Genomic DNA, 10,118 nt, shown 5'->3' with positions numbered 1-10,118 from the left:
ACGAAAGCATCCGATACAGTCGACCGTTAGTAAAATACTAAAATTTAAAATAATATCAGCAATGATTTCCGTGAAGCAAAAAAAAGAAATGAGTAGTACCTAGTGGATATAATAAAAACGTACTATATCCTTAAAACAAAAAAAAAATTTCTCGGCCTCCTTAAACTATAATATAAAACACATCTTACCTCATCCAAACCTAAAGAATAGTTTGATTGATCAGTCTACAAAATTTGGTGGATATGTGAAAAACACATTGTTTGCTGTTCTTCTATTGATCTGTACAATTTTTCATTTTTTTAAACAGGTTTGGTCACCAAACACTCAATAGACGAAAAATCAAATCTCAAAAGTGTTTAATTATTACAATAAAATTGCATTGATTGATTAGAGAATTGAATAAGGTCATGTGAAACTGGTGATATTTGTTTTCAAAAAGGTCCCCACAAGGGCACAATCCCCCATATCCCACATCTTAAGCAATAATAAACTCAACATCAAAATTGGGCTCAGAGCATGATACATAACAGAAATGTGAAAGTGGTGATATTTGTTTTCAAAAAGGTCCCCGCAAGGGCACAACTCCCCATATCCCGAATCTTAAGCAATAATAATGTAAACTCAACATCAAAATTGGGCTCAGAACATGATACATACCAGAAATTTAATAGAGCACCGACAAAAATCGCAATTCTAATCAAAGTAAACCAAAACTTTAAAATCCGGTTTACTCTGATCACCAAGCAACTCAAAATTGGTTTTGTATAAACTACAGGTTTTTGAAATGCATCTTGTTATCTCCGAGCCTCACCTCACCTCATTCGCAGAGGAATTCTTTAAAAAGAAGAAGTTATGGCAGCCAAAAAAAAGAAAGGGAGTAACCTCAAAAATCGGGTTCTAAACCCAGCTGTTAACCGGAAAATTCAACCATTTGGATCCCACGTCCGGCAATAGCGATCTGGTATATCTTTCTGCAGATAGATTCAACATACAGATTTGGTGTGAGATGTCAAACAGATAAAAAAGATTATGGAAGTACTGTATGGGTGCATTATTACTTACTCATCAATGGCTTTAGCATCGAGCGCCTCTGGCTCAGGCACACTGACGACTATATGAGCGTGCTCGATCAGTTTACCATCTTTTTCAAGAAACCAGCAACGCACACGTTGATCAAGACCTGTCGAGAACACCCAGTTCGTGTCCATCCACACGCCTTCATCACATTAAAAACCAAGATTTCAGTCTTTCATTAGAGAAATGCTGAAAGATATATTAGTCTAGTAGAGGCTTATATCATTTGATCCAGAAGGAGTTTTCTAGGTACAGTACCTTTTATGGCAGAGCTATGAGCTGATGCAATACCTCCACGGTCTGTGAGTCTGATTCTGTAATTTGGGTTTTGGTTTTTATCTATGATTTCAGATTTGTTGGCTGGACTACCACTTTGGATGTTGAAGCTAAGACAATGAAGGGCTTGATCATCACCCCCGCTAATCACATTGAACAACATCATACCATCGCCATCACTTGAAGAACTGCTCGAGCGAGAAACATAAAGGCAGTTAACTCCAGATTGATGAGCGTTCTTCACGACATGTGAAGGCTTTATCTCGCTTATCTCAGGTGGAGAATCTCCTTCACCTTCGTTTTTACCATTTTCATGAGGAACGCCATTTGTGAATTCCAAAGACGTGGAATCTTCTTCTGCAGCTTCACCAACGGAGTTGCTGCTGTCTTGTGTTTTTTTGGATATGTTGCCTTTTAACAGTTTCCATTTCCTACCACCTTGACTTCCTCTTCCAGTTCGAGGTCGTAACTGACAATCAATGAATTTCTCAATATGGATGCTGGATACTTGCTTTACAAAAGCTTCTACACATTTAGTTACATCCCAAAAGGCTATGCATCCATCTGTGGCTCCACTGATGAGGAGATACACATCACTAGATGATGTATTACCTACCAGGTGAAGTTATAATAATTATTACGCTAGTGGGATATTTAAGAAGGCTATATCCCTTAATTTACGAAAAGACAAATTGGGTAAGGACAAAGGACTTTCATTTAGCATGAAAGGAAACGAATTGATAAGAAGTCAAATGATAGACAAGTATTAATATCAAAGGCCTAACCTTCATGTGGGGGATGCAGAGGCACAACAGCGTGTTGTAGTGACAGAACTGGCGATTTCAGTGGAACCAAAGATGCAACATCAAACCTGAAATCAGACGCAGAGTATATCAAAATGAAACACAAACTCAAGGTCAAATCAAACAAGTTAAACACTTCTGCTTACCATAATCTATGTGGCAAGACTAGGGCCCGTAAGGTAAGGGTGGCATCAGAGCAAGCCACAGCGACAAAACAGATAGTTAGCCTGAAATGACGAACATAAAACATTTCAACATTTGTTATCACTGATATGTTCAATCAAAGTAAGTTAAGGCTGTCATTCTAACCTGGAACCAACACATTTAACAAGAAATGCAGTGGCAGCCATGTATCTCCAGTCATCTTCGTAGCTTTCTCGCTCATGATACGTATGAGATCCTAACTTTGTGACGTTACCAGTAGTATCTTCTTCAACCTCTTCCAGTTTTGGAGATTTCCCAACCTTTCCACAAAGACGAGATTTGGTGGGCATGTCAGTAGCAAGCCATTGGAATGTCACTGAAGACACTTCCGATGAAGCTCTAATGTGTCCATTATCACTAATACAAGATTCTCCCATTTTATTTTGTCTACCATTCCTTAGGAGCCAAGAGGTTAGAACACGCTTGGCTCCAACAGAAATCAGTAAGCAAGGACTTTCACTATCATCCACTGCCGAGTCTTGTTCGCACACGTCTGGTAAGTTAGGTATGTCTGAAACAATCATGCGCACATTTGATACACAGCAAACTGATCTCACAGCTGAGCCTCCAACATGTTCTCCTAGTAGCTCTGATGTTGACCAATTTCCAAACTCAGATGCATACCTAAAATAAGCCCAAATACTTAGACATTTAGATAAAAATACAAATAAACCGCCACCAAATATCACTTAATTAACTTAAATAAAACTAGCCTACCTAGTCAATCTCACAGATCCACCTTCACAACCTGTCGCAATCCAACTAGACCGATCAGATATTTTATGTTCTCCGGAATCAAATCCGGTTTTTGTATCCGCAGAGATGAAGCATACAGAATGCAATTCTCTTCCATGAAATTGTGTATGCAAATTTAGAGGAAAGACTTTGGTCTTCTGTCCTCCAATCCAGTGTCTATGAATATGAATGACATCATCCTAAAAAATGAAACAGGTTGACATCAGTCAAAGACCAAACATTACTATACAACTTTAACCGAGAGACAAGGGATGCACCTTCACATATGCAAAACAGTTTTGCCGCTCAGGGACTTCCCCGAGATAAAAGGAATGGGGTCGGCGCCATCCACCACATGAGATTTGTGCAACCTATTGACAAAATATCATTACAGTTCGCATTAAGAAGGTGAATAAAAGGAATAAGGCAAGGGATGGACCTTTGCTTCAGCTGTTAAATTCCACAATATGAAATCTGTTGACGCAAATCCGGCTGCATAGTTAGTGTTTGAATGGTCTTTGGAAAATTGCACCCCTTGACAAACAGATTGAACTAAGTTCAACTCTTTCAATTGTTTCAGACCCATGAACTCTAAAGTCTGCCTCTCTCTGTCATATTCGAAATAGCATATGCAACCATCTGCTCCAGTCTAAACATGAGATTGCGAAAAAAAGAAAGATCAACAAAAGAAAATAATAGTGAGGATTGCATAATTTATTTTCCTTAATAAACCAACAAACTACCAACAGCAAAAGATTGGGTGTTAGATTAGTCATACCGAGCATATTTCAGCTTTGTTGGAAGTTATTCGAGCAACTGAAAGACTGGAAACAGTTGAAATCCCATGAGCACCTTTGAAATATATTAGTGAAGGTATCTTCAATTCTGAAGAAACAGAAACTCCGTTCAGCATGTCCTTTGACAAAGGAAAGAGTGTGATATTGCCACGTAAATCTCCACACAGTATCACCTACAAGCAACAAGGCTTAAGACACAGAAATCTTGGCTGCAATCCAGCGGCTGAAACTAGGGACTATAAAGAAAGTAATAGAACACAGACACATGACAATAACTGCAACGGATATTACCTCATCTTCTACTGATGCATCTACACACATAATTCGCTTTTCAAAGCAAGAGGAGAATTCAGCCAAGAGGGAGACATCATAAGTTCCAGCAGCAGATTCTAAAGGATCGGATAGTTTCCACAGCTTCAAAAGTCCTCTAGGATTGCAAGAAAAAACAAACCTGGAAGCCAGAGACTGAAAATTGTAATCTCAAAAATATTTCCGACCAAATGATTTCACACAATTGATGCATTGTCCAAGAAATTATTTAAATATATTATTGCTCAGGTCCAACATCTACTTACCTATAGCCTAATGATTTGCACCAGAAAGCCCCCAGAAGTTGTCTCTCTGGACTAGCCTTCCAACTTTGATTCATGCCCGCATGCGGGCTATCAATATCACCAATAACCCGAACAATTGTCATATTCCCTTTGCCATCTCCAAGAGCAACCCAATCATCTAATGCAGAAGACTCGCGTACCTCTCCGCTAGGCATGACATCCATGGTAATAATATGCCCCCCTTCAGGTATGCAAACTAATTCGGTCCACCTTACATTTCCAGATGATAATAACCTTGCGTGGTACAAGCAACCATGGTTTGTGGCCACATACATGGTATCTTCCTGCGTGAACTGCAAGCAACGTACATACTCACTCTTGCTGCAAGGGGAAAACAATCATTTTTACAATTATACACAACAAACCCCAGACACTTGTTTATATTTATAGTAAATCCAAATTAACAAAAGAAATTTAGTCTCTTATATCATTACTTTGTCTTTACTGCCATTCATGTTCAATATCACCAACTTATGTATTCATTTGGTACACTGTACCGAAAAAAAAGATTTCGTCGAAACTAAAATTTTGTGAAGGGACACGTACTACCTGTCCATGAGACCAGTATGCTCCGCTGAATTTGGGAGGCAGGCTGAAATATATTCCACTTTATCTGGTGAATTAAGCACTCCTACAGTATCTAACAACGTTTTAGACCCACATTTATGCAATTGATGTACTTTGATTGCAGAATCAAATCCAGCAGTAACAAGAAGGGATGAGTTTGGATCATACAGACATCTCCATATGCCTCTCCCACTGTATAGTGCACAAAAGCTTTTTATCAGTAATAACAAAAAAGCATGATGTGTATGATGTGATCAACAAAAACACCATGTCACCACTTACATATGTTCCTTTATCACTTCCAGCTGGGTACCATCCACGTCCCAGACACGGCATGTACAGTCCTCACCAGCAGTGACAATCAACTGAAACAGAAACACATCTATAAGTTTTGTTTTTTTTTTTGGACAGAAAAGCACATCTATAAGTTGAATTTTCAATGTGCACATCATTCTTATATGATCATAGGTAATAATAAATTTATACGTAATAAAACTTATGTTTAGAAATTAGAACAGTGGCAGTATTATCCCTATTGGTAAGAATCTGGCTGATAAGTTTTCTCACCTCAGAAGCGATGACATTCACATTTTTTTTTTTAATGACTACAATCTTAGCATAATACTTAAATGAGCGCAGAATCTTTTTTCAAACAAAATTTATATAATAAATCAAAGACATTCGAAGTACATACAGAATCTGAGATGCAGCAGTCCCAAACCCGAACACTGTGACCAAACAGCACAGGGCCAACGACCTCCTGCGAATCAATTTCCCATATCCTAGCACTATAAAAGAAAAAAATTATGCCATTAGATAAAAGAATCAGAGAAAGGTAAGGTATTAAATGCTTAACACACAAAATAACTGTTCACCTACGATCATCAGAGACGGAGACTAGTTTCGATCCATCCAAAGACCAGACAATGCGAAATATTGAACCCTCATGTCCAATAAGTCTAAGCATATGGGAAGCACAACAATTCCCATGGTCGACATTGTCACCATCAAGGCCAACGACCTTCCAAACAAGGATCTGCCAACAACCAGTCGATTCCAGTTACTAAAGCAATATTAGGAACCAAAATGGTAACAAGACTAAACAAAGTACCATTAAGAAAAGTTAGCCTACCTCATTGAAAATAGTGCCAGAAGCGATGCGGAGAGTAGAAATACTGTTTCCCCATAGACGCATAGTATACAGTAGACACCTTTCTGCAACCAAACAAATTACCAATAGCTTGATAAATCAAAAGCTCTAACTTAAGAGTCTTCAAAACCCTTTAAACCCCAGTACAGCAAAACCAACCTGGTGATTGAATTTCAAAAGCCATGAGCGATTCTTTAATATTCCAAATGCAGAGAGAATTATCACTACACCCAATAGCTAAAAGCTTGTCTTCTTCTTCCAACGAACCAGTAGAGTCCTATCACAATCACAAACCTAACCCATGAGGTCTAATGAACATTATAAAACAAAGCAGAGACAACACAGAAACGGAGATATGAACCTGTAAAAAACAAACGTCGAAGACCCAATTGCTAAGCCTCGGCAAAGATTCAAATATTTCCAAATTCACGGAGATTTCACCACTGCTCGAGGCTAATTCAACAATCAATGAAAAGATCTTCACTTTCTTCTCTCCGAATATAACAAGTTTATACGTGTATCGCTCAGCCGAACGAACAAAGCTAGCGCTACAAACAGTTCCATGGACGCGAACCCCCTCAAACACTTGAAACGAGCGAATCAACTCACCGGAACTCAAATCGTAAAGCAGAATGTTCGAACCGGATCCTAATTGAAAATTGAAACTCCAATTACATCCGAAACTCCAAAAATTTAATAGTTAATGAGAAACAAAAATTTCTCGGGAGAGCTCACCGGCGAGAAGATAAGGAATTGAAGAAACATGTTGAGGGAGATTGAAAAAAGCTAGCGAAGAGACTTCTCCGAGATATGGGCCGGCGTGAGGATTCCACTTGCGGCGGCTGTTATCTTCCGCCATGGCTTTTGTTAACAACAGTGCGGCTCCGACTCCGACTTGAGAAGAAGTTCAAAGTTTAGAGGCAACACAAAACTTTTGCAATAGTCGTCAAACTTCGCACGTGAGTCTACGAGATTCGAACATTTGGGCTTAAAATATGTAAGGCCCATTGGGTTTTTAAAATTAGAAGAAAAATATAAAATATGCGCTGAGTGAACGAGTTTCAAACATTTAGGCTTATAATATGTTAAGCCCATTAAGTTTTTTAAAATTAGAAGGGAAAAAATAAAATATGCGGTGAGCGTGGATCGAACACGCGACCTTCAGATCTTCAGTCTGACGCTCTCCCAACTGAGCTATCCCCGCATTAACGACTTAATATTCGAAACGTATCATTATATATTAAAAGTGTTAATTTGTTTGTTTTATTTGAATAAAAAAGCGAGATTACATTAACTTATATATTTATTATTTTTGTGCTAAGCGAGATTACATAATATTGACCGACTGTCTTATCTATATATACACATTTTTGAAGTACATTTTAGGCTATACTCTTCTATTTATGATTATTTACAAATTTAATCCTTAAAAAATTGCAAAGAAAAACAATAACTAAAAATATGGTAAATCAAAATCTTTTATACGATACTACAATTTAAAATTAGCATTAAAGATAATTGATTAAATGATTTATAATTGTTAGAAAGTGTCCTAAATACAATTTAAAACTAGCATTAAAGACAAAAAAGCACCATTCTTTGAGTTGAAAATACTTTGGTTTCAATATTATTTTTTAACTAATCTTATAAACTAAACTTCCTCAGCTCCTTTTCCTTTGGTCTCTTTAGTGATATCAAAGTCAACACCGAATACACAAACCTAAAGAGGCATTAAAAAAACAGTAAAGACATAATCACAAAGCTATATTTTTTTTATAAAGGGGTCTCACACCTTAGCCTTCTCAATTCACTTGATGCTACCAACATCATCACATTTCAACACAATGCCACATGCTACCCAAGAATCCAAGAATTCCCCTCTCATAAGTTTGGTAACCATAATATTTTTGACATCAAACTTAGCAGGAATATTTGGGCAGGCTTTAATACAAGTCTGAGAAACAAATAAATCTATCAAGAAAGGAAATAAGTATTACTGACCTCTATCAAGAAAGGAAATAAGTATTACTGACCTCAGCAATTAATGAATAGAGTATTTCTTGCTCAATGAGCTTGGTTACAAGATCGATTCTAAACCTTAAAATGATTGAGTGCTTGTTGTGCACATCTAGTGCTTGTCATACTTGAATAGCCTCTCAATTTTTATATACTCAAAATAATCAATTTCTATTGAGTTATCGCCGCATTAATGAATTAATGTTCGAAACGTATTATTATATATTAAAAGTATTACTTTGTTTGTTTTATTTGAATAAAAAACGTGAGATTACATTATCTTTTTTTTTGTGCTAAGCGAGATTACATAATGTTGACTGATTGTCTTATCTATATATACATTTTTGAAATACATTTTGGATTCTACCCTTATACTTATAATTATTCACAAATTTAATCCTTAGAAAATTGCAAAGAAAAACAATAACTAAAAATATGGCAAATCAAAATCTATTATACAATACCACAATTTAAACCTACCATTGAAGATAATTGATTAAATAATTTATAATTGTTAGAAAGTGTCCTAAATATAAGGTAAGTTAATATCTTAGATTTTCCAAAAACAGAAAATGTATTGATACTCTAATCAAAAATGATCTTAATAAAAGCATAATCACTTATTCACCTATCTATATATACATTTTTGAAGTACATTTGGATTCTACTCTTTTAGTCATACCAAATTACAAAGTTAATCCCTAAAATTTCATAAAATAACAATAACTAGAATATGTAAATTCGACAATCCATTAAAATCGAATAATATTTCTAATACCTCAAATATAGAATTAATCGTTTAATGTTATCATAATAGTTATGTTAATCCAATATTCATTTCCGATTCCTATGGCACAAAAATCAAGATATAAAACTAAATGGAAAGTAAATTTAACAATATGATTTTTTATCAAATTAAGCTTTTTAATGACTATATAAAAAATGGAAACTAAAAACTATCGTATCGAAATCAAATCTACAAATATCACAAATAAAATTGACATATAAAACTAATAAATCGTATATTCCATAAATATACCTTAAATCTTTCACGATTTTTTGCTTGCTCACTAATTTATCTTTAATTCCATATCAGATTTAATTCATTTTAAAAGCACTATAAATAATCTCCACTAGCTAAACGGGAATGCACCAAACATACTTACTACTAGCAAAGAAACCTTACATTAATCTATGAAAACAGTTTTATGTTTTCTTTATTTTTTTTCTTGCTTTTGATGTTGTTTAATATTCGTTGTAAGTAAGTCATTCTCATCTTTAAGAGATGAATTTATGTTCTATCATGATGTATTGCTTTGCTTATCATATCAATAGAACTAAGTTTTTTGTTTTGTTTTTCTTTCCAACACTACATCTTATTTTGTTCGTTTTATAATTTACCGATGTTTATAACAACCAAACATACTAACCATAACTTAACGATAGTCCAAAATACTAACCAAAAAGTTTAATATTTTATTTGCCTTTTCACTAAGTTTTACTGTTGTCCATTATTTGAAAAATTAGGAATTGTCCTTATATAAACCACAAAATAGGCATACTCTCTTTGATACCGTATCATTATTTTTTTATATAACATTATTTACCTATGCGCGCTACTATAACAATGTAAGTGACTTTTGTTTTCTTTTCTTTTTTTGCTTTACCTCTTTACTTTATTTTTGAACTTGTTGTCATCTTTCTTTGTCCTAAAGCACGATACTATTGCTTATTTGCAGGTCTTCCATGGCTGTAATGACCAAACTGATATTGGTATCTTTATATTGCAATCACTAATGATTATTTCATATACTGTTAAACCCTTGTTTGTTTCATGATTACAACTTGGTCCCTTCAGTTAACAAATATTTTAAATTCATCC

At 35.4% G+C, this 10,118-nt stretch overlaps 1 protein-coding gene and 1 non-coding gene across 2 annotated transcripts; both read right to left on the bottom strand.

Moving 5' to 3' along the window:
• LOC104737603 (WD repeat-containing protein 6-like) lies at positions 521-7,127 on the bottom strand. The gene is made up of 20 exons (XM_010457817.1): positions 6,956-7,127; positions 6,582-6,868; positions 6,380-6,497; positions 6,203-6,285; positions 5,946-6,106; positions 5,765-5,858; positions 5,353-5,435; positions 5,053-5,262; positions 4,465-4,824; positions 4,181-4,340; positions 3,871-4,062; positions 3,532-3,741; positions 3,371-3,463; positions 3,075-3,292; positions 2,463-2,981; positions 2,300-2,380; positions 2,136-2,221; positions 1,333-1,962; positions 1,063-1,216; positions 521-971 (listed from the first exon to the last, which is right to left on the bottom strand). The coding sequence occupies exons 1-20, from the start codon at positions 7,077-7,079 to the stop codon at positions 911-913; spliced, it is 3,924 nt and encodes a 1,307-aa protein (XP_010456119.1). The 5' UTR covers positions 7,080-7,127; the 3' UTR covers positions 521-910.
• On the bottom strand, positions 7,352-7,424 carry TRNAF-GAA. The gene has a single exon. It is a non-coding gene; the product is annotated as a tRNA-Phe (tRNA).

Source organism: Camelina sativa, chromosome 13 (genome assembly GCF_000633955.1).
Source record: "Camelina sativa cultivar DH55 chromosome 13, Cs, whole genome shotgun sequence".
NCBI classification, from domain to species: Eukaryota; Viridiplantae; Streptophyta; class Magnoliopsida; order Brassicales; family Brassicaceae; genus Camelina; species Camelina sativa.
The sequence above is the reverse complement of the archived record's forward strand: the minus strand, read 5'-3'. Positions and strand labels throughout refer to the sequence as shown.

Coding starts and splice junctions, on each gene's coding strand:
- LOC104737603 (XM_010457817.1), bottom strand. CDS start 7,079: ATGGCGGAAGATAACAGCCGCCGCAAGTGGAATCCTCACGCCGGCCCA. Junction 5,436..5,764: donor ACTGCTGCATCTCAGATTCT/GTATGTACTTCG, acceptor TTTCTGTTTCAG/TTGATTGTCACTGCTGGTGA. Junction 1,217..1,332: donor TCATAGCTCTGCCATAAAAG/GTACTGTACCTA, acceptor AATGTGATGAAG/GCGTGTGGATGGACACGAAC.